The sequence below is a fragment of the Neltuma alba genome, unplaced genomic scaffold (assembly GCF_004799145.2).
Source record: "Neltuma alba isolate B1F8T4 unplaced genomic scaffold, ASM479914v2 tig00010689_pilon, whole genome shotgun sequence".
Lineage (NCBI taxonomy): Eukaryota > Viridiplantae > Streptophyta > Magnoliopsida > Fabales > Fabaceae > Neltuma > Neltuma alba.
The window spans coordinates 175,241-200,815 of NW_021635529.1; the positions used below are offsets into that span (position 1 = coordinate 175,241).

General features: G+C 30.7%; 2 protein-coding genes and 1 long non-coding RNA gene across 5 annotated transcripts; 1 reads left to right on the plus strand and 2 right to left on the minus strand.

Moving 5' to 3' along the window:
• Positions 1 to 4,727, minus strand: LOC114758364 (vesicle-associated membrane protein 721). The gene is made up of 5 exons (XM_028947421.1): positions 4,427 to 4,727; positions 2,203 to 2,344; positions 2,003 to 2,123; positions 1,292 to 1,354; positions 1 to 377 (listed from the first exon to the last, which is right to left on the minus strand). Exons 1-5 carry the CDS (start codon positions 4,620 to 4,622, stop codon positions 228 to 230), a joined length of 672 nt encoding a protein of 223 aa, XP_028803254.1. The 5' UTR covers positions 4,623 to 4,727; the 3' UTR covers positions 1 to 227.
• On the plus strand, positions 4,688 to 25,113 carry LOC114758365 (uncharacterized). The gene is made up of 4 exons (XR_003741783.1): positions 4,688 to 4,759; positions 10,231 to 10,236; positions 10,767 to 10,771; positions 25,104 to 25,113. It is a non-coding gene; the product is annotated as an uncharacterized LOC114758365 (long non-coding RNA).
• LOC114758363 (peptidyl-prolyl cis-trans isomerase FKBP17-1, chloroplastic) lies at positions 20,994 to 25,351 on the minus strand. 3 transcript variants are annotated; one of them, XM_028947419.1, is made up of 4 exons: positions 24,958 to 25,351; positions 24,462 to 24,584; positions 23,449 to 23,565; positions 20,994 to 21,336 (listed from the first exon to the last, which is right to left on the minus strand). In XM_028947419.1, exons 1-4 carry the CDS (start codon positions 25,294 to 25,296, stop codon positions 21,310 to 21,312), a joined length of 606 nt encoding a protein of 201 aa, XP_028803252.1. In that variant the 5' UTR covers positions 25,297 to 25,351; the 3' UTR covers positions 20,994 to 21,309. The 3 variants fall into 3 exon arrangements, with proteins under 3 accessions (XP_028803252.1, XP_028803251.1, XP_028803253.1); XM_028947418.1 differs by lacking the exon at positions 20,994 to 21,336 and adding an exon at positions 21,388 to 22,160 and having other exon boundaries at positions 24,958 to 25,350; XM_028947420.1 differs by lacking the exon at positions 20,994 to 21,336 and adding an exon at positions 22,023 to 22,149.
• Between the last annotated feature and the right edge of the window lie 224 nt (positions 25,352 to 25,575).

The window sequence follows — 25,575 nt, forward strand, 5'->3', positions numbered from 1 at the left end:
AAAAAAAAAAAATCCCAACGTACTTATATTAGCAAAAATCATTCATTCTTATAATGTTCAATCTGGTTTGAGCATAATAAAAGCAATACACGGGATTTGCCAAATTCACTACATACAAAGCCATGGCAAGAATTCAAAATATTTTCCTCACCTATAATATAATCACAAAAAAAAAAAAAAGTTTGGAATATCAAGAGACAAAATGCCCTCAGGGAGCAATGATATGCTTATTTCCCACAGTTGAAGCCATGACAAACAGAAAGAACTATTATGAGGATGAGTGCTATTAGAATTCCCAGTACGATCAGCTTGATCTTCATGTTTTGCAGCCACATCTTTCGACGTATCTTGGTTCCCGTGTTTCTAAAGTCTTGTGCCTGAAACGTAAATCATACAACACCATGGCAAAGTTACATGTTTTGCTTATACTCCACCAACAAAAACTCAAATTGGATACTGATGGCAGATAAAAAAATCTCGTCAGAACCTAAACAAACATCATACGGTCCATGTAGCTACCTCACTAAGGCTTCTTGTAATTGTAGCATATGGACATTTGTTTTAATTTTTAAAACCTAGACAAACTTCACCTAAAGCCAAAAATATAACTACACGTATGTACAAATCTCCCTCCTATTTTCAAAATATACACGCACATACCCAAGAAAGCAAGACTAAATTACACAAAATTCTATTGAATCTCATTGAAATTAAGAGACTTCTATTTTGTTTTTATTTTTTCCCCACTGAAGGTCTATGTATATTTAGATTTAGAGACAGATTTTTTTTGTGGTAATTTTAACAAAATCAATAAAATTTGTCTAGTTTACGTTTTGTTTGGAGAGTCAACATGAATTTCAGACACCGAAAAAAAGTTCACGTAATTATAGATAACTTACAAAATAAGTTCATATTAATTTTGAAAGTAAAAGAGAGATTTGTGCATTTTCATCAAAACCCAAGAGAAGTCTACGTAATTTTGACAAAACTTAGGAGACAAACATGTAATTTACCTTCCTTTTCTTAGAAGGTAATCATTATTTTTAATCCTTAGAATTATTAATATTTTATTATACCTTTTGTCCATTTCATTTCACTCTATTAGGTAAGCCAAATTCTATCAGGTATACCAAACGGGCCCTACACGTAAACTTCATCCTCGAAAATCACAACCAGAAGTTTTGTACTCATTTATGATCCTGATCATGCATATGGAAGTTTCATAAACACAACACTATTCAAACACAAAATAAAAGGGTCATTGTACATGCAAGCAGTTCACCACACCAACCTGGTGATTAAGGTTCTCAGTCTTGTCCACCAGAAGCTCTATCTTTTCCCCCCGGTCTAGAACCTAAAATAAATTATAAACTAGTCAATGTCAACTGATAAAATGGCATCATACACAAGACACCGTTGAAGGTTATATTACTATGAAATATAAAACTGCACTTTTTCCAGTTTTTTCTTCTGATAGGTACAACCATCTGAGATCTCTGCCTATCCATACAAGACAAGGTTGGATTTACAGCTGTCATTATGACAGAATTAAAATGTCCTCACACCATTCTGGCACATAAAATTTGTTGTGATCAAGAATGCACAGAAATATGATTTGAAAGACAAATTAACTGCTAGAACACATTTTGCATGTTAAATTTTCCCCTTCTGATTTCAGCTTAGCAAAAATTGACTTTGAAATTTCATATTTGGAAAATACATTTCGACCAAGGAAAATAGGAATACAGAATAGTGTCTCTTGAAAGAATATCAGGCTTCAGACGCAAAGCAGGAGATGCAAGACTTGCATTATATAAGCCAATGCTAACTTATAGGACTCAATTACAAGTTACAGATGTTTTTTACCAAATTTTTCTCATAAGAGCTTATAATTTTAATGCTTCATCTGCCATTACTCTCTTATGGAAGTTTATTTCGTCAATTTATGTGGTACTATCATCTTGAACTAAAGCAGCTACAAAGTGAATCTATAACTTGGCACCTTTTCGATATTCTCCATCATGACACCTTTAACTTCCGAAACCTGAGCTTTCACCTTTGCAAGTTTGCTGATCTCTTCAGGATGATCAACACAGTACTGCATATGTTCCTTCAACTTTGGACTGAAGAAAAGAGCACAGCACATAATAAGCGAATAAGACATAGTAAATCCACCAAACTTAACTTCCAAAGATAAAATACCTAAACTCCTTGTTAAGGCTATTGGCGGCAGCAGTAGCAGCCTTTCCGCCACCATAAATTGATGCAAAATCATCCTTGACACGCTCTAAAAATGCCATGGGTACCTGTCTTCCAATTGATTCATCCGCTACAATACAGTATGCTACAAGAAACAAAACACCAGGACGTCAGATATTTATCAACACAATACAAGAATCAGAATGTCTAAGGTTAGCCTCCTGAAGAAAGGATAATATTTCAACAAGAAATGTGCACCAAAATAGGATTTCTAAATGATACAATACACCAAATGGTTACATTAATAGATCAATGTTTAGAAGAATTATCGTCTCCCATGACGCATGCTGTATTATATTTATTCAGTAAGGGGTCACGATAAATTTTGGGTGAGTGGCATGACTTGTTAAAAAGTAGCTGAGCTGGTAGAAAACAAACTAACAAGTACTAATACAAAAAAAAATTCTGAATTATTGTTTTGCTTGAAGTACTAGCAACATCAACTGCCTGAAATTTTCCAGTAAGAATATATGACTATTGTTTTGCTTCTACCATTCCATGCAAAAGAACCAGAGGAAAAGAATGAAAAACTTAGGAGATGGTTAGGAAAAGCACATAGACTAGTTGATGATCTAAACAGATCAATACGTCTAATCTGAAGGTTACCTCAGTTTACACAGATGCAAAGTTTTACTCGTTTAGCTCTGGAAACCCTTAGTTACGGAGATTCTGAAAGCATCAATTCTAAAAAGTAGGGGTAACACCCACCAAAATCAACAGCAACTAAGTAGTTGTTTGAGATAGATAATTTTTGCAAACTCATGATGCACAAAGAGTTCAATTGTCAACTGAATTCACCCCTTTAGGATGATAAGATCAAGAAAATACGTTTAAGAAATAATAGACAACATCTTTGGGCTTGGTGTCCTTTAATTTTGGTTTTCTTTAGCGTCAATCTTTGAACTTATGTGTACTTTATCTTGATTAATAAAACTCCTTTCACTCAAAAAAAAAAAAAAAGAAGAAGAAGAAATAATAGACAACCTAATTGTTGACTCTAAACTGTCAGAGTAATTCTATAGCCGTCACATCAAGATCTCCAATTCACATATAAGGAAGTTCATACTTCATACTTAACAGGCCAAATGGTTATAAAATAAAATATGAACAGTAAGAAAAAAGCAATCTTGTCATTTCCACGAAATACAGATCAACTCACGGAGCTTTCAGCTTTTCATATTTGTAGTTTAGTTTTCATATTTTTCTTACCATTAAAAAGCTGGGTATACAACCCAATAAGACCAATGAAAAATATCTTAAAGATGCAAAAGCCAAACAAGCAAGCGAGGGCAATAAATGACCATCGTGATATTTCTGTTCCCCAGACATTGTTCAGGCATGCTAGAAGCATGGAATTATTGAACTCCATATCCAAGTCAGTTCATATCCTCGGAAAATGTGGGCTACAACGCCTGTTGCATGATTTACTCTAATCCATTCTCTGCTATTTTCTTTCGCTAGCCGATATCAACAAACTGATGCCCCATTATTAGATGATACTTTATTCCTCCGAACTAGATATCTTGATGCAAAAATTTAAATTTGATATTGGAAGCATAGAGTCAGTCAATTGGAATTAGATCAAAAGATTAGAACATATAGGCGACAGATGATAACCCATATATTGAATTTACTCAGTGCCTCATTCCCGGATAAAATAACCAAAAATCCATTCACAATCATAAAGCCATACTTAATTTCAACAGCCTTCCCAAGAATAGCCCACCCACATTTCCCCGAGTAGATCATCAGATTTGTTGAGTACCTAAAGAAAGCTTTTCACTCGACGATTATAACTTCACAAGCAGTGCCCTTCGGATAAAGAAATAAACGAAAATAATCTTGCTAGACAAAATGAAAAATAACAAATGAAAATAAAGAATATAATTTATGGGTTGAGAGAGGAGGGATCCAATTCCTTCTGCTAAAATAGTAAAAATCAAATTCAAAACTCAAATCACACCAACAAACTAAACAATAGATGCCAAACCAAGATCGGTGTACAAGCAACCAAACATAATAATGATAACCTCTGTGGGTTGAGAGAAATTTATCCAAATCAAACAGCAAATTCCCCGGTTACACTTTTCCTCTTCACCGGCAACGGCAAGCCCATGCCCAGAGGAACTGAACCGAAATAGGCAATCAAGAGGCAAAAAAAACTTACTGAAGCCATTATCAACGAGATAATTGAAGGTGTGGCCATCGCAGTTGTAAGTGAACTTGTTGTTGGTGGCAGGAAGCTTCTGGAGGCACTGAAAGGCGATGGAATTGAAGTTACCACTGAATTCAGTGTAGTCGGCAAGAATAACAGTTCCCCGAGCAACAAAAGCATAGATCAAAGGCTTCTGGTTATGACCCATCTCCTTCTTCTTCTTCTTCGTCTAATCCTTGTCTATGAATTGGGTATATGTTAGTTCTTCCTCAGGATATCAAAGAGAGAGAGATCTGGGAACAGTTCTTGCTTTTGCTGTTCCTTCACCAAGACTCTCTCCCTCTCGTCGCTTTTTTAGAGAGAGAAAGTAGAGAGAGGAGGAAAGAGGAGGGTTTAATCAGTTTTAAAAGGAGAGAGAAACCCAAAGTTGCGTTTGTTGTCTCCGAGGCAAGAGGGAGAGTTGGACACCAAAGAAAAGAAAGTCATGAAAGAAAATGAAGGAAAATCATTACGTGTAGCTATGACAGCATATTATTACAGTTAATTATGAATTAAAAATAAGATTGGAATTTTTATTTTAAAATTCTTTTTTTATACAATTTATTTTGAAATTCATCCTAAATATAATACTAATTTTATAATATACTATAAAATAAATCTTATATTTAGGATTGGAGGGAGTATTATATTTCTGTTTGACCTCTTAATTTATAAAATACTTTTTTAATTATTTAACTCACCCAATAAATTTCAAATGATGGCTTTTTGTGTCAGTCAATAATTTTTGTTTCAACATTTAAAATTTTAACATTGGTATTTTTTAATTAAAACTAAAGATATACGATTAAGAGACTAAAAAGATATTTTATACGATTAAGAGTGAAAAAAAAATTTTATTGAGTAGGCACTTTGCCTAATTATAATTAATATTTGATAAATTATATAAAAATTATTTGTTGTCTTGTCGTTGTCTTCTTCTTCCGTCCTTCTAATATCCAAACAATAAGCAAAACTTTAAAATATTTTTAAAATAAAAAAATTGTATAAACGACATTTTAACTAATGAGAAAAGAGTTAACCACCTTTTTTTTTCCCCCCTCACTCTAAACATACGAAATGACTAGTTTTGACTTTATTGTTCAATTAAATTTTCTAGTTCTCATCCCTAAGGTGACTATTCGTTAGTGAAATTTCTCGCTTACTAGGAAACAAATTTGAACACTTATAAGATTGAATCTACTAAAAATAGGCTAATTTTTTATGATGTAGCAAATTAATATTCAAATTTTTATTAAGAAATACTTTCCATTTACACTACGAAATATATTTTATATTTAGAATTGGAAGAATATTTATATTTGGTGCTCAACGGTATTTTAAATATATTTCTAATAAAAGGATATCTTTATTTAATTGACAAAAAAAAAAGAAGTAAATTTGAACTAATTTTTGTAATTTTTATTTATAGTGATTATTATTGAAACTAAAAATGATTATTTCAGTTGTAGTGAATCTTACATGAAATCATTTATTGTAAGAACAACTAATCTTCTAAAGAACCCGTTAAAAAGAAATGAGATTATTTGTACAATTCACCTTTGTTTTTACACTTACCTTATTTGATAAAACGAATAAAACTTATTCAATTAAATCTCTTATATATTTTATTCAAAATTTGTTAACATACTATGCACATTAATGTTATAAATATTAATTAAAGGCTCCTCAAAAATCTTAAAATGTTTATTTGTCCACATGTTTCTTATCTTATTTTGACTTGAAATATTAAAAAAAAAATGACTCAGATAGAATCGGGTGTCTTTGTATGGTTCCCCTTTAAGAAAAAGATAGGTGTTTTTCCGCAGGGTAATTTCTAGAAGCCCCATAAGACAATATGTGTTTACATTTTCTTTCCAAATAGTATCCTTCCACCATTCATTTCTTAGTTTGAATTTAGGGTCTTAATTGCGTTGTCTTATTGGTTTGTTATATAGAAAGTTTAAGCAAGTTAGGTTTTAATTCATGAAAATTAAGATGTTTTTAATTTCAAAGAGTATTTACAGAAGTATTTATATATCACCTACCAACTTTGCTCTATATTTCCCCCTCCGTGCGAGGGAGTATATAATCATACTTTGTTTTTTTTTGGATGAAATAATCATACTCTATTATTAATCACTTCATTGTTTCACTGGAAAAAGTTCACATCCGTAGGCCATAATTTAGATATTTTAAACATTTAATGCATTTTTTATATTTTTACTCATAATTCATTATATGCATTATTGCATTTATTTTAACATTCTCTATATTTTTCTCAGATTAAATACTATATTTAGTTTCTAAAATTTAATCTTATTTTGATTTTAGTTCTGAAGTTTAAGACCAATAATTTTAGTCTCTGAAATTTAAAACAATTTTTTTGATCCCTGAAATTTAATCTCATTTTGCTTTTGATTCTTACTTTTGGTACTAAAAATCTTAACTCGAATCAAAACGAAATCAAATTTTAGGAACTAAAATTGTTAGTTTAAAATTTCATGGATCAAAACTAAAATAAGATCAAATTTCAGGAATTAAAATTATTGGTTTCGAATTTTAAGGACAAAAATCAAAATAAGGTTAAATTTCATACACTAAAAATGGTATTAATTTGTTTTTTTTACTTAATCTCTCTTTCAATTACTGTCCATATATTTTAAAAAAATACGCTTCTTATATGTTTATTATCTTTAACGGATTTGAACTAATTTTTTAATTTATGCAATTTGATTATTTGTATCTTACACTAACAAATAGTAATTGATAAATCGATAAATGTCATGCAATTACGTGATGTTAGCTACTCCACCTACTTTTTCTTTGTGAAGGTAGTATCATATCTATTCCATGAAGACTAAGCGAAAAGCAATGAGTTCATTAATTTCGATTTCTTTTATTTGCTGCCTGTAAGGATTGAACTTTCAATCACTCAAAGGTTAAACAAAATACCTACGCTAAGCATAATATTAACATAAGCATGAGATGTTTTATTACTTAAATAAATAATTGGAGTTGAATACTTAATTTTTATGTCTGAAATGGAGCAAACCTAATTAGAAAAGGATGTCTAGTTATTCTCAATATTTTACCTCTTATGAAAAATTTGAATATATTTGATTTAATAAAAATAGATAAGTGGAATTATAAAAGTTTAATAAAATGAATATTAAGATAGAAAAGTAAGAAAATAACTGAAAATTTTCTATCCTACTATTTTCACCACTATGGTGGTATATATGTAAGGCACATGTAAGGAAAAAAATTGGTCCTAAACATAAAATACATGTAGGATAATTAACACAGCCGAGACACTAATGGATTCCCTACATACCCTTGTAAAGATGAAACAACAAAGGTTTCGAGAATTCGATATCTAAAAGAAATATGAGAAAAAATACACATAATACTCCTCCGATCCTTAATATAAGACCCATTTAACTAATTTGATTAGATTAAGGAAGTTAGGTAAGTTAGTTAATTATAAGAAAAGTGACTTATTTTTCCTAAAACATCATAATCATCTTTTTTAATACTCCATCTCCTTCTTCTACTTGATTGTGGTTGAGAGAGTATCCATAGGGGTAATTTAGAGAAAATTGATAAATATGAGAAATGGGTCTTATATTTAGGACCAAAACTAACCCAAGAATTGGGTCCTATATTAAGGACCGGAGGAGTATTTTTTTAATAGCCTTTCTTTAATAAGAATAAATATGAAAAATTTAATTAATTTAATATGTTTTTTATATGAGAATGAAGTATAAATGACTTGCATGTTAGAATGGTATTCTTTTTTTAAAAAAAAAAATCAGATTCATTAAAATATTATCTCCCCTGTGCAGCATTAATTCTTGATCTCTCTCTCAGTCTCTCCTGAGTAGCCTTCCTACTACATATCTAAGAAAAGTGGCAGTAATTTTTTGAAGTGGTGAGAAAATGGGACATCCACAAGAAATGATTAGAGAAGAAAGTGCCAACTCTTGCATGCTGCTCCAATCATACATGCCACATCGTCACATGACCAAGCAACCCACTAGATCTATCCCAAAGCCAGGAAAACCAGTAATGTTGATAAGGCCATATGCAAATAACCGAATTATGTAAATTAAGAAGATGACTAAACGCGATTGAGGACAATAAATAAGTAAAAATTGCAATTTAATTTTCAAAAACATTCTAATTTGGGGGGGGGTTGGGGGAGCACGTGAGAGGAAGAGAGAGAGAGAGAGAGATTTTTTGCCAAGGAGGAGAGAGGTTGAGCAAATAGAAATATGGAGTAATTAACTCAGTGAAACTCACCAATAATTAGAAGTTTTAGACATTGATATTATTAGTGCATCATCATCTCGCTAAACAAATTCTCTTATATATAAGATTGGAATCAGAGGGAGTAATAGTTGTTATATATAAATGGATTTTGATTAAATTTTAATCAAATTAATGTATATTAAAACTTGCCAAAAACTAAACATGACACATATAAGAAATAATAAAAATTGAAGAGTTTAAGAAACGAAATAAAATAAAAATAAATATAAACTATTTTAATATATAAAGACTGCTCATTGATAGTGATACAATAAGGAGAATTACAATCAAATCCCAATTATTAACAAGTGAAGAATAAGCAATGACATGTTCCAAAATAAAACTAGAATGACAACATCTTCAGGTCACTTGTCATTGGGACTTTTTGATAATTAAATTTTTTTTCTTGGGATCTCTTGGTAATTCACCCAATATAATATGTATCCATTGTTATGATTATATTTTTAAAAGTTATGAAGGATAGTGAGATAACTAGTGATTGTAAATAAATTATTTATTATGTCTTTTAAACTTGTGTTTTGTGATTTCAAAACGTTGTGAGGGCTGGATAAAAAAGTTTTAAAGGTTCCCTCCGAAAAAAAATTTTCTTCAAAGGGGTGGATTTAAAAAAATTGTTGAAAGATATTATATACATTAAAGTACATATTAGTTTTCTTTGGGGTTATCTTGTATAATGCCCCAGCTCCATTATCATTGCTTTTATTATTATTAAAAAAATATTGTTGCTAACTAAAATTGGTTTCTTAGTAAGATTGATTGTGTGGTAAAATAATTGATCCCTCCTGTCAACTACCATCTCTTCCGGCTGATGCAGCAAGATCAAGGTACCTTGATGAATTTTCATTTAGTAGTTGATCTTTTAATGCATGCCCCTTAATTTGGAGATCTACTACTTGGAATTCCTTCCTATCTGTTCTTTATATGCTCATGACACATTGCGGATGCCATTCTTGCCACACCTCTTTCCATTTTAAATCATTATGATGGTTTATATTGGAGTGGAAATAATTCGGAAATTTATAAGGTCAAAGATATGGCTCAATATATTCAGACTCAAATGGATAGAATAGAAGATTCTTAGAGGTTCTTGTGAAAAATTAATCTTCCATTCAAACAGTTACTTTTCATTTGGAAGCTTTCATGTGATACATCTTGAAGTCTCGTAATATGATTATGAATACTTCTGGCATGTATGTCTTTGGATGTATGGAAAAAGAAATTTTGGAGCACTTATTCACCTCTTTTCCCCTGTCAAGGGCTTTTTATGGTTTGATTGTTTTGTGAGCTTAAAAGCTAGCTAAAGGATATGTTGCTTTATCTCCACAATGATTGATACTTAACTTTAGTCTGGGGCATAATTTGTCTTCTTAACACCATTTGAAGGAAGAAGAATCTGACTCTTTACAAGGGTATATTACTTTGTTCTCATGAAATTATTCCTTAAGTCTAAAGTTCTAATCCTTCTTGGATGTAATTTTCTTGAATCCAATGGTCTCTTGCGGTGACCAACAAATATTGTTTTCACCCTTATGGTCTAACCACAAGAGTTGAAATATTTTCCTTCATAAATTTAAAAAATTTAAGAAACAATTACTGTCATAAAGTCATCTGCTATCAAAGTTTGCTCTTGAAGGACTTTTGTGGAGATGTAAATATGAAGCTGGTCCAATCTTTCTAAGTGTTTTAATGCATCCTTATTATGGATTCACAACTCTAACTTTCTTATTGCAGTTTCAAAGCCTGCGCTACAAATCTCTTGTATCGAGAAATGATTCATCCTCATTCCTACATCTCAACCCTCTATGGCACACTACCACAAAAAAAGTTTTTCACAATGGTCATTAAGAAAAACACTGTAAAAAAAACTTGACGATGACATTTTTGTAATTATATGAAAGTAAGTTTTATTCTTCACAGTGGTTATATAGAAAATCACCGTGAAAAGTCCTTTTGATGGCAGTTTTTGAAAACACCGCCTTAGAAAGTGTTTTTTACGCTGGTTTTTTAAAACCGCCTTTAAAAGTTTATCAAAATTTTAAAATCCTATCCATCGCGCGATAGTTTTTATTTTTCATAGCCAAAGCTCATGCTCCCCCACTACCGTCCCCATTTGATTTTCTCCCTCCTCCTACCTTTGCTAGCATTTATCCCTTACTTTTATTGTCTCTGCCATATTCTTCCATCGCCGCCGCCGTCACCGTCATGTCATCCTCTTCATCCTTATCTGTGAGTTTTTTTGTCCTTTTTCCTTCATTCTTTTCCTGGGTTTCACAACTTTTGTGGTTTAGTTGTTTCTTTGATTAAAAATATGATGCTTGTTTTGAGTTTAAATAAATATGATTTTTATTTCTCTTCTTGTTTATACATACTTTAATACTTGAAAGCTTAAGTAGATCTGACTTCTGTCTCTCTCATTTTGTAGATCAAAGTTTGATAGCATGAATTTTATCAAATTTATGTCTTTGTTGTGACCTTCATTAAATCTTACTAGCTTTGGTCTGGTAGTTGAATGCAAAGCTAAGTGGTGTTATTATGGTGGGAAACGGATTTACTTTTGCTGCATCAGAATGCTTTTGACTGGTAGCATATTATTGGTTGATTGATTCTCAAACCCCTTCTCCTAGTGTTTTGTTGCCCCGTTCTATCCTAATCAATAGAATGAAAAGAAAATTTAAAAAAAAAACTTTTCACAGTGGTTATTTATATAATCACCATGAAAAGTCACATAGTACAATGGTTCTTAAACATCATGAAATTCTCTATATTTTATATCGATGGCATTGTACATCGCTTTCAAAACCGCCGTGAAAAGCTTCTTTTAACCACCGTAAAATGTCTTTTTTACAGTAGTGACAGGACATTTTCTTTTAATTATTTTTTTTTCTTACTCTATTAATGTTGTTTACTTACATTCCTTTATTAGTTATTTAAAGCAATTTATTTGCTCTTTATTATTGCAGCCTTTAAACATATCTTCTGTTATCTATCATTTTGTCTCATTCCCCAAAAATATTATCCCATGTTTTAGGTGTATGGTATAAAATCTACTTTTGATAAATAATAACCAATTGTGTTTTAAATCTTCTAATCTTAATATTGCTAGCAAAAATGTTGACATTAAAATTATAAGTATTGACAAAACATTCTCAAATGCTAATATATTCAATTTAATTTTTAAGACTAACAACATTCGTGTTTAAGATTAAAAAATGTTGACTTTAAAATTTTAAATATGTTGATATATGTTGTTATGTGTCCTTTTTTATAAAAAAAAACAATTGATTTGACTCAATCTAATCTTATTCATTAATCATTATAGCTAAAGTCATAAGAAATATAAACATCTTTACATAATTTATGATACTTCTTTCTATCTTTATTAGAAGCGCTTAATAAAAGATTTACTTAAACTGCTGAAATTAGTTAAAATTAGGGAAAATTAGAGAGAAGGACCTAAAAAAATTAGTATTTATTAAGAGGGATCTTAAAAATTGTAATTAATTTGAAAGACCAAAAATTAAAATAAAATTTTACAATTACCAAATTATCCATTATCAAATCCCCATATTATCTCTAACACCATCCTATCTCAATTTGACAGTTAATTATCAATTGAACTTGATTTTTCTCTCTCTCTCTCTCTCTGTATCTCTTTTTGATGCAGTCAAAGTTTTTATCACTAGCAATTGTCTTCTTGTAAATCCAGAACAAAAAAGACAAATTAAAAGGAATCAACTAGCAGACTATTTATTGGACGGTATGTATATTCTGAACATTATTTTCCCTCCTTTAGTTTATTTGTACCGAATGTTTTCTAATTTTTTCATCGCCTCTATATAAAGACTTTTTGGATGAATATAAAAGTATATAGTTGTACCTTCATTCAATCCCAACTATACATACATATGAACACAATCACACTACATATACAAAGCTTCTTAAATGAATATAAATATAGTTCTTTGTTTTAACCAAAATATGAAAATCAAGTAAATAGTATATCTTCGTAACCTAAGCTTCACTAATAATTTTTCCAACCACATCGGAATGAGGGGCAAAATCGCAGTTGCGCAAGCTGGAAATTTTTCCTACCATATTGGAATGAAAGGCTAGTAGATGCAGATATGAATGACTGAAAAATAGGACTCTATTTTTTGTTAATTGTTGTATTTAGTTTTTAATTTTAATGGGGGGCAATTTAGCAATTATAAATTTATAGTTCAATTGATAACTGATAGTCAAATATTAAGATGGGTCTTGGAGATAATGTAGAGATTTGGCCAGGGATAATTTCATAATTGTAAATTCATATTTAAATTTTTGGTCCTTCAAATTAATTACAATTTTTAAGATCCCTCTCCATAAATACTAATTTTTTTAGGTTCTTCTCCTCAATTTTCCCTTAAAATTAATTATTTTTATTAAAATATTAAAATTATTTTCAATAAAAGTCATTAATTAGATGAATTTGGTCTATTGTTTGCGAAATTTTATAATTAGTTAAGAATATTAGATGTATGAAATTAATGTTTTAAACAAGAAAAAATGATTAGAAAATACTTAATGCAATTCAAAAAGACAAAAAGATCATCCAAATAAATGAAATGACCAAATAGACATGAGATATTAATATGAGATTTGTAAGTTTTGGTGAAATGACTAAAACACTCGTGAAGTAAGAAAAAGAAGTAGCTAAAGTTTTTCACACAATAATATATTGAAGCAAGATAGCAATTTATCGCAAATTGGAAAGCCAAAAGCTTGGAGCAAGATGTGAAAGATGAGAAAAGGAAAGTGTGAGTAATTTTTCTTTCAAAATGCTATTACCTTACTCCTCTGACTATCACCATTTTACAAACATTGTTCATTCTAATGGGTTTTGCTTATAGGTAAGTGGGTTTGTAGTATGAGAGGGAATTAACATGCGACATTACATGAGTGAGTAGAGGTTGACAGTGAGGTTTGGGTTTTTAATTTTTGCGGTTTCTTGATGCTCATATAGGGATGTGTTTGTTGATGAAAAGGGTTTAGATTGAGAATTTGATGAGGATGGGAGATTGATGTGTTGAAAATGGAAAAATGGGGGCAAGTGATTAGTGGCCATGATGTTTGAGGCAAACAGTAAGCATAAGGTGGTTAATGTTGTTAAAATCATTAATCAAATTGTGAAACCCTATATTAAGGTTGTCAATGGAGAAGTGTGTGTTGGGTGTTTCATAAGGTGAAAGAAATTGATTATTGCGAAATTAAAATTTTGAGTTATGATTTTTTGTTGCAGGTTAGCAAGCTTTGATAACATCTAACACTGGGTCAACATCTTCAAAGGAGACTTTTGAACCTTTCTTAATTTTTTGATAGAAGGATTGGGGGATAAGCTATTCCTTTTATAGATGATGCCTAGTAAATAAGATATGTTTTGTGGCATGAATGACAAGAAATTAAATGCTTATTTAATTTTAATGTTAACTTGTCATTTGAATATGTGTAATGTAGTTGCTGTCATATATATGCTAGTTTTTAGTAAATACTATCACTTTAGTAGTAAATTCCGTTACAAGTATAGTGAATCATGAATGTTAATATCAACATGTTTATTAGGATGTACTTTAGTTGTTCTTGTATACTAATTTCTCAAAACATTTACCCTTGTATAATTCTCCTAAAAGGTTAAATTTGGTAGAAATTGACCAGGTAAATAGTATGAAAATGGTCAAGTTCCTAAAAACAAGTTGCAAAAAATATTATTGAGATGGTCACTTTTATTTCGCAAGTTGTTAGTCTTGTTACATGTTTAGTAAAATTGTCTAGAAATGGCTAAAAACATGTTGCAAATAAATAGGCTGCAAATCCCATAACACAAATGGTCAATTTCATTTTGCAAGTTATTAATCTTATTACATGTTTTGTAAAACACTATGCAAATGCCTAAAAACAAGTTGTAAAAAGCATTATTCAAATAGTCATTTTCATTTCACAATTTGTTGTTCCCATTATATGTTTAGTAAAATTTTCTACAAATGGCTAGAAATAAGTTGCAAATAAACAATTTGCAGAAAGCATTGTGCAATTGGTCACTTTCATTTCACAAGTTGTTAATCACGTTACATGTATAGTAACTTTGTTCAACTCAATCTCTCAGAGTTTCACTAAGTCTATAAATGGCTAAAAATAGGTTGTGGAATGTATCGTCAATCACTTCATAAATGTTATGAAAGACTTGTTTCATTATAATCACACCCAAAAGTAAACACAATTCTTCCCTGTTATTAATAACTGTGCAATAAGAGTGATTAAATATGTCTTTGTAAATGAACTCCATCTACAATCATAAATCAAATATCATAACAATAGTTGTATAATGCACATGTCTTTACAAGTGCTATAAGCTTAATCTATCTAATGTTTACTATTATGACATGTATTGTTTTTTGGTTGTTGTGGTAGGTTGTTTCGATCAAGGCAAGCTCAATGCTTCTTCACGTCTCGAATTAAGGTTATGATTAACTAGCCACCACATGAAGTTTTGCCATAACTTAGCAAAATGTTCCTCAATATAGTGAACTATCACATTAGGCTCCCATTTGCTCAATCATGTTAATAAATGAATGCCACATTCTTGTCAGCATATGAAAACATACCAACAATGTACATGAGTCAAAATTATACTACCATTCACACATAACAACAACAACAACTTAACCTACTCATAGATTGTTTTGTTGTGGAATAGGGGCCCAAATAATGTCATTATTTTCTTCTTCCCAAATATAGTCATTCACATCCCAAATGTGACTTTACTTGCAGCTTTTAAAAAAAGGGTGAGAAAAAGGAATGCCAATAAACAAACCGGAAAAAATGATTTTTAATTCATTTGCACACAATTTTACTAAACATATAATGTTAATAACAACTTGCGAAATGAAATTAACATTTTTGCCATGAGTTTTGCACCCTATTTTCATATTATTATTCTAGTCAATTTCCACCAAGTCCCTTTTATGGGAATTAAACAAGGGGCAAAATATTTTTTTTAAAAATTAGAACATAAGTACAGATGAAATACATTATAATAAATGTGTTACCAGTAACTTTGATAATTTACTACATGTGTAGTGGAATTAACTACTAAAGTGACAATATTTATCAAAAGCCTATGATAGCAACTACATTATATGTATTCAAATGACAAGTTAATATTAAGATTAAATTAACAGCTAATGATTTTAACAATCAATTTTCATTTTAATTCACCAACAATCAATTTTCATCATCTTATGAAACACCCAACGTACACTCTTCCTCTATTAGTAACTTTAATATAAAGTTTTTAGTATAGAATTTCACAATTCAACTAATGATTTTTAACAACACTAACTACTTTATGCTTACTATTTGCTCTCAAACATCACAGTTATGTAATCATTTGCCACTATTTTTTTCATTTTCAATATGTCAATCTCTCATCCCTATCAAATTCTCAATCAAAACGCTTTTCATCAACAAACTCATCCCCATCTAAGCATCCAAAAACCAAAAAAATTAAGAACCCACACCCCACAATCAACATATACTCATTTACATAATGTCACATGTTAATTTTTTCTCTTACTACAAATTTACTTGCCCACAAGCAAAGCCCATCCAAATGAACAATATTTGCATAATTGTGGCAGTTATAGGAGTAAGATAATAGCATTTTGAAAGAGAAATTACTTATAGTCTCCTCTTTATGGCTTTCAAGTATTGCTCTAAACTTCTTTTTTCTAGCTCTTTAATGTGTTGGTATACTGTGAAAACATTCAGTTGCTTATTTTTCTCACTTTAGGGGTGTTTTAGTCATTTCATCAAAACTTGTAAATCCCGTATTAATACCTCATGCCCATTTGGTCATTTTATTTATTTGGCTGACCTTTTTGTCTTTTTCAATTTCAGTAAGTACTTTTTGGTCATTTTTCTTTTAAACAAGACATGTTATATGTTATATTATGAAACATGATAGTGATCTTAGAAAAAAGATTGCTAGTATTACTTTTCATAATCCAAATACCTAAAATAATTAATTAATGACTTTAATGAAACCATTAGAACAGTACTATGCACTCTTTTTTTTTGGAAATATGACAAAATGATATTAAAAAGACAAGAGTTTTACATAGTATTATGAGTTAAAGTGCAAGTAGAATTGGTAAGAAACCCAAGAAAAAAAGGTAAGGACACAACTTTGACAAATTTATGAAAAAAATCCTACAGTAGTGACAAAACTTCTTGCTAGCTAGGTGATAGAGAATATATGAGGAGAATCTGTGAGGATACGAATGAAGAACTTTTGAATACAATAAATGGATAATAACTACTTAGATCTTGCATTTATTAAATCAGACTTGTAAATCCAGGAAAAGTGTAGTTCATAAACACTTGGTGAAAAAAGATAGTCCTAACATAGATTGATTCCTCCATGTAAAAACTCCTTGATTAAAAGGCCATGATAACAAATGATGGCTTGACAATAAAGAAGACTCATTAGTATGCCATCGTTAGTCATGTCAATTCCTTCAATTGAATTATTAGAAAATATCTAAGCAAAGGAAAAGTGAGAGAGAAGCAATGTTTCCAACTAAAATGGGCATTTTATAAAATGGTCCTAGAAAATGGCCTAATACCACTAAATGCTTTTCACTTTTTTTTATTTAATTAATACGTCTTAGAGTTATATTCATCTTTAAATCTTTCAGCCTCTCGACCAAACTAACCCTATGGCAATCTTTTGTGTGTGTTTCTATGAAAAAAACAAAGATTAATCTTTTGATCTGTATAATTTTGACTTGATTGTATTTTAATTCTCAAAATTTCACTCAATGTAACTTGGTCGTTAATATTTAATTCAATTGTAATTCAGTATCTAAACTTTTACTTTGATATGAGTCAATCCCCATAATTTTAACTATTTACAAGTTTAGCCCTTAAGTTTTTATAAAATATATAATTTTAGTTTTTTAAAAATATAGGGACCAAAGTCTTAAATGCTTAAAACTATAGAAATTAATCAATTATATTAAGTCAAAGTTAAGTGATGATGAGTTGTATCAAGTCAAGGTCCAAAGATTGTGTTATAATCAAATCAAAATTATAAGGATCGGTTATAATTAAATGAAAAATATAGGCATCAAAGGATTAATTGTCAACCAACAAGGGTTAGATCCAGCAAAAAGGTACTAGCCAATGTCCAAGTCTTTGTTAGGAGAGGTCCCCACATTTACCTCTAATAAGATTATCTTCAATAGAAAAATACTTATGCCTAGTAAAAAAAAGGTTCCCATAATTTTAATTTCCTATATATATATATATTTCGTTTGTAGTTACAACATGATTGCAAAATTACTATTATTTTTCACTCTTTTGGTTGAATAAAGAAAGAAGGGATATATAGAACAAGTGAAAGTTACACACTATGGATGAGTACCACCAAAATGGTTCCAATATTTATGTCAAGAGGTTAAAGTTGTACAATCATTGAAGCCTAAGGTGGTTTCTCTTGTTTCAATGTGATGGCTATAACATGAAGCATCCATATTCAATGATGGATGTGGTGATTAGAATTGAATGGATGTTGAAGTATACAACATTCGTGCAAACTAAGGATTATTTTCGATGAGCTCATAATTAATGGCATGATAGTGATGTCTTGATGATTCTTGCCTCTTGGTAGTGAGAGATGATGTTGACCTTGTTCCTAAGGCATACCTCATGTAATTTAAATCCAGAATAAAAACATAGGTTAACTTGTACAATTTTACTTCTACTAAATATAAAAACCAGTTAAAAAGGTTACTTTGATCTTAAAGCTAAAATCTCTATTCACTCTCTCTTTCAAATTTTATGATCTTAGGTATTAAAGGAGTTTTTGGCAATTTTAATAATAAATTATTAAAGAAGGCCTTTTAGAAAACTAACACATTTTTTTTATAAATAACTAAATTAAATAATTTTCTTAATCTTTATAAATTATTCTTTGATAGGGGTGATATAAGTAACAAATAAACCAATCTTTTCATTTTTATTCCCATTAAATATATGCCTGCATATACAATAAAGTTTCACTCATCATCTCTTATATATATTCTTTGCAAAAATAACTAAATAACTGTATAATTAGGAAAAAAATATGGCTTACAAATTTATTGCTTTAACTAATTTAAATGTTGAGGAAGGAAGAAAGTATTACTTATGACTTATTATATTTTTATGCAGTAGTATTTGACTGTATTAATTTTAATTAAAGATTCATGGGAGACAATAATCATATTTTTTATTAACTATAACTAAACACACACATATATAAACATGTCAATGACTAGTTGCCCCATACGTAACACTGTTCATCACACTTGGATAAGGTTTAGATTTGAGCTATGTATATTCTTTTTCTTAAAAATATAATTTCCGAAAGATCAGGTAGACATACCCTGACAAAGTTGACGTTGTTTAATTATTTATGCCTCTTATGACAAAGTACCACATGAAAGGGATGCAAGGGAATTGTGGTATAGAATATATTGTGATATGAGTCGGTATTTTAATTATATAAAGTTTGAAGTGGGTCAAGCTTTATTTATAACATTTTTGCTATTTTTATAAATTTCATATTATATATAATAAATAAGACAGATTATTATTGGTAATATAAAATGTGAAAGGCCAAAGTGGGCAGAAGTTTTTTTAATTCGATTTCCTTGTACAACTTTAAACTATTAGTACTTGTCCATTTAATTAAAAACTTTTTTTTTTTTAAGAAAAAAAGTCGGCAAAAGGGGACCCTATTCCATGCCCCAATAATTTAGATGGACGGCCTTACCAGAAAGTAGAATGTGTGAGAGCCTCTCCCTCTCTCTCTTATTAAAAAAACAGTTTTTTAAATGACAAGCAGGAGTCTCATGTTTGAGGTCCCCAGCTTCAAAATCTGAACTCTAAACGATAACGATAACAGATATTTAGCGTCCAGGACAGTCCTTATATTAATGCTTACAGATTACGTTAAATTCGATTATTAGACTTGATTTTGAATAAGAAAACATATTGTGATAGATTTATTATTTTTTTGCCAACGTGTAATAGATTTATTTAATTTTTATACTCTTTATTTTTTTTTTAAGCAGAATTTTAAATTTGAGTCAGAAGTTACCCATTAGCTAAGCCAAATCAGTCTCACTCAGCCTCAAGGAGAGTTACAGTTAGGTAACCAAAAAAAAAGAGTTTTTGACAATTAAGTTTTCAACAAATTTTTTTTAAAATAAGTTTTTTTTTTTTGCATTTTTGAAAAATAAGTTATGCATATTGACGTAAACAATTATAAATTCAAAAGTCTCCGATAATAGATTTAAGTTTCAGATGTAACTTTCAAATTCTAACTAAAACAGCTGTTTACAAATGTCTGAATTAATATTTTCAACTTGATTTTTAAAATATTTTGTTAAGGATCTAAATGTCATTAAAATTTAAAACATTCATTTAAGATATAATTGTCATTTCCCCAGTAGTATATCAAAAATAAATTTTGATTGGTTTGATAAATCTAATATATTTCAATTCATAATTTTTTCAAAGTGATTTTTTTTGTTAATTTCATGTCTGTTTATATACTATTTAATTTTAACTATTTCAATACTCTTATGTAAATATAGAATGTAAAAGATCAATTTCAAGAACATAACGGCAAAAAATAATTTGAGAACGACCTTTATATTTTTCACCGAATAATTTCTTCATTTATCAACCAAAAAAAAACAGAGATTGTTTTTGTTTTGTTTTGACTGAATTAAATCTAGTTAATCAGACAACTAAAATTGATTGTATTAGTTAAGAAACTAGTCTTGAAATTGTTTGATTTTTTTATTTATTTTAGTCAATTCTAGTTAGCTTAGATACGTTAAATGGATTCCTGTAAACATGACAAGTGGTACAAATAAACATTATTAAATCTATATATCTGTACATTATATACAAATTCAAAAAAAAAAAAAAAGAAATAATGCTATTTTAAGTTTTGGTAAACAAAAAAAACACTATTTTAAGTTATAAATAGTCAAATGCAATGCATAAGATCACATTAATTAGTTTAATAAGAAAACCATATTTATATTAATAAAACATATGTAATAAAGAAATTTAAGATTGCACAATGTGACATAACTTTGTTGACAAGAAACCAATCTTTCCTGTAACCATCATAAGCATGTATTCTCTCACATGACAGCATTTAGTTTATATCGATTAAATTTACTTAATGGTACAAATAAACATTAATAAATCTAACAAAAATTTCATACACACACATACTAACGAAATTTAAAGCCGGACAACGTAACATAACTTTATTGACAGGACAGGAAATATCATCAAGAAACTAATTCCTTTTCACATCCTTAGACTTAGTCTAGGATATCCTCCTTAGTCTGCACAATCACAAAGTGTATTCTGCGATGAGCATAAGCCCAAAGTATCAGCGGCTTCATTCTACGGCACTTTACTTAGTCTTGGTCCCTCCGGTCAAAACCCTCCGCAGCAATGAAAACACAAATGTGATGAATATAAACTTAAGAAAGAGCTTAATTCCAAAAAACTAATTTATTAGAAGAAATAGTCTTTTAAACTTATAAACTTCACAGCACTTGTGAGGCTCCCTGATATGAAACTCATAACATATTCCCTCATATCAAATCACAGCATTTAGAATATTACAAATGCTTTCTAGCGAAACTGAACCGAGTTGTTAAAAATCATCATGAGACTCTAGACAACGAATTTACCCCCCCCGGGGGACACGCCCACCATTAAACATCAGAAGCCTCAGTTCTATAGTTTATTTATTTTAAACATGAGTCCTCGAATCTTGTGGCTGTTAGGCTCCAGATTCTTCTTCCATGGATAAACCATCGGGCACAAACATAGCTTAAGCTATTTAGTTAGCGATTTAGTATTACTGCAAGCTTATACACCGTTCATCTTTCTTATTAATTGTAGTGTAAAAGTTCTATTGCCCAATAATGATCTCATCATTAAAGAAGAAACAATCTATATGCAGTGACTTGATATTGAAGTCTAAGGTGACAAAACCCCAAGAACAAGGCCTCTGATCTTTCGGCAGGCGGTAGATAGTAGCGGTGACTAAGCTGGATTCCCAATTATTGTCTGTACAAAATACTTGAAAGTGGACCGTGATTTTGTGTTCTGCACGCCTAGTTCATACAGGTTGACTTCACTGATGTCTCAGACTAACCAATTCGATATCAAATATAAGTGTTCCCAAAGTGGAGCCTTCTCCATTTGCAAGACGCGTTGGATTAAAAATGGTGGTGAACAGCCTTTGCCTGTCAAAGAACTTTTATAACAGGGAAGGAAATATAAGGATTACTATTTACCACAATGATAAGTACTGTTTGAACGACAGAAGAAACATTGGAAAAAAATTCCATGCTAAAATATAAATCATATAAAACTAACAGGGAAGAAATACCAAATTTTAATAAACAGGGTAGCTTTTTCTAATCCATAAAGCAATTAGTAAACCGTCCTTTCATTTAACATGTAAAGCTCCCTTTGACGCAAGTTTGAGATTATTACCGAAGGATACTTGAGGAAAATAAGTTGGGAGTTTATCATCACCTAGGGCAGTGTTGGGTGGGAAGAATGAAAAGTAAAAGGGAAGTTAATGCATTTTTTAAGTCTCATTGGTACATAAACGGTAACTCCTAAAGAAAGTGAAACACAAAAATTTTATTGAGCATAAAGACTGGTGCGCAGATTGTTAACAAGTTTGTGCATGAATGATTTTAATGCTCTTACTTGAGGGGAGTGCAACTACAGTTTGATGGTCCAGGTTAAAGCAAGTGTGTCACAATAAAGCCAGGTAGATGTGAACTAGTTTAAACTTTCTTAGTACTTGAACGTTTTCTACAAGTTAAAGTCACACAGGGAACTTTGTTATGTAGTTTAAGTAGACTTCTTTTTTGCCATCAATGTAATTTAAGTAAACTAGCGGGGCCTTTTCTCTCTTTCCCATGTTCTTACAATAAATTCAACCATGATAACTTGTCACACATGAAAAATTCCTAAAACTAATTGCAAGTACATTGCATGCACTTTTTTACTTCTGGCAGCAGAGCTTTTTGACAATACTTCTGCAGTACTACAACCAAACGCTGCTTCATTTTGATTATGATAGAAATAAGCAAACACAAAAAACATCTTCATTTCTTCAATTGTATATAACTGGAGTCCCTTAAAAGTTCTTCCAAGTCTCCGCTAAACGCATCAGAAAAAATTGTGGCCTCCTTTCTAGTTATGAACATGTCACAGGTGACATTGCTGTATGTTTCAATTCTGGAGTTAAGTTTTAAAGTGCCAAGAATTGATGGGACACTTCAGTCCACACTTTTGTTTTATTCACAATAAGAACGGCTTTGCAGCTCAAGAGTCAGGTAGTCACACAGAGATTTAGACAAGCAAACAAAAAATTTACACTCTTTCTAGGTCTCCATGTCTGTGTGTCTGTGTGTGTGTTTATAACAGTTTGACATGCGTTTTAATTAAACAAGAACTATTTTAAAGTTATCCAACTAGAAAGTCAAGGCATCATCATAAATTTAGGTATGAAAAAAATTGCTCACATTGGGTGGGATGGGCTCCTGTGACGTGTTTTGATATCCTTGGGAAGGAGGGATGATGACCCGACGGATGCCACCTACTTTCATTGATCTCACGGCTGCCTCAATTCCTGGAATGACCTGCATATGGCATGCAATGCCGGCATAACAATATTATGTTTTAGGAAGACAAACACTAGGTTCAACATCCAAACTAAGCCGATTAAACCTGACTAATTTAGCAAACCATGTAGGCATGTGCCCAAACAATTCGTAGTTTCGTGTTGCCTAGTTCCTTCACCAACCAAAATATGCCAATTTTTAACCTCTTAAGTAATCTTTCACGGAAAAAAAAACTCTTTTAATCTTTAATATAAGACCTATTTAACTAATTTGGTTAAATTAAGAAAATCAGGTAAGTTGGTTAATTATAAGAAATATAACATGTTTTTCTTAAAATACTATAATCATCTTCCTTAATATCTTCCCTTTTCTTCTTATTTGATTATAATTGAAAGAATATCAATAGAGATAATTTAAAAAAAATTAATAAATATGATAAATAGATTTATATTTAAAATCTAAATTAACTCAACAATTTAAGTCACACCTTGAGGATCGCAAAAGTAACATCTAAAGTTATCTTTCTTAAATGCCATATACTGTAAATAGTGATTAACAAGCATCATGTCAGAAATGGCTATACCACGAGCCAGCCAAGGTTGTCTCAACTGAAAAATAAGCAGCTTTTGTCATGTTCACACGAAGACAACATGAGAAGACGGATATAATAAAATCTACCTTGGCATCTATAAAGCTCTTAAAATCCATTACTATAAAGGAGGGTAGGATATAATAAATCTCTGAATAATGTTACTTTGTTCTCTCTCTCTCTCTCTCTCTGTGGCGATACTGTTACAGTGTTACTTTGTTCTGGCTAACTGTTACCAAATAGCTTCAAATTTTTTTTTAACTATTAGTGTACCGATTGGACATCTATGAGGAGGCCAATGTTAATCATTGACATTCAGGCTCACCTTCCCAAAACCAAGGATGAAAACAAAAGGATTTGGTTCACCAGTATCATCTTTGTGGTCATATGTTGAGTCAAAACGCCATCCTTGTTTAGCTGCCAACCGTCCATAGTAATGAATTGCAACCTTCAAATCAAGAGATTTTATTTTTCACCAATTGAGAAATCTGAATTTAAAGTGCATACATTAGACTTTCGAAAATGACGCATTCATTTATGATTATCACACCAGCTCAAATGCTAAAAAATGGAAAATTTTAGGACTCCTCTTCAGATTGAATAACAGTATAAAAGAAGAAATTATTAATTATGCTAAGAAAGAAGAAAGATGCAGATGAAGAGGATAAGAGATACTCCTTGAGCAAACAAACAGCATGCGCATAGCAACAATAAATGATTTCACCCAAGAAAGGAAGCAAATAGCATTAGATGGCATTAGTATATAATACTGCACGGAACAAGAAGCAGAGACTTATAAATCAATAAAGAGAAAGAAATACCTGGTCTCCATTGGTGGGAACCTCCCCAGAACCATCAAGCAGGTCTAAAGCCTTAACGCCACCCGAATTCGGGATCTCAAAGAAGTCAGATACAGGGAATTTCGAAGAAGAGGAAGATAACAAAGATGAGCCCAACGAAGGAGGAGGAAGAGAGGAGATTAAGCCGTAGAAAGAAGCGGCGGAGACGAGAGAGAGAGAAAGAACTCTTCTTCTTGTGGTTGAAGACGAGAAAGACGAAATTGAAGAGGGAAGAACGTTGTGAGCTGAGGGAGATGATGCAGATTGAGAAGGCAAAATAAATTGAGTCGAATTAGAGTGAGGAAAGTATTGCATTATCATCTTCTGCCCTGTTCGGATTTCTGAATGCGAATTGCCACACAATCGAAGTTAATAACTGCCGGACATCTTGTTCGTTTTGCGGAACTTGAAGGAGAAAATACATTTAATCTTTTTCTTCAAAAAAAAAAGCCAACAAAAAAAAATGTTACTCCCACCCTTCCTTTATACTACTACCTCCGGTAAACAGAATAACATCTTATTTAATTTTTATTTTGATTCTAAATATAATATTTTAATTCGCTTTACTCTTATATTTATTTATTTATTTATTTTTAAGTT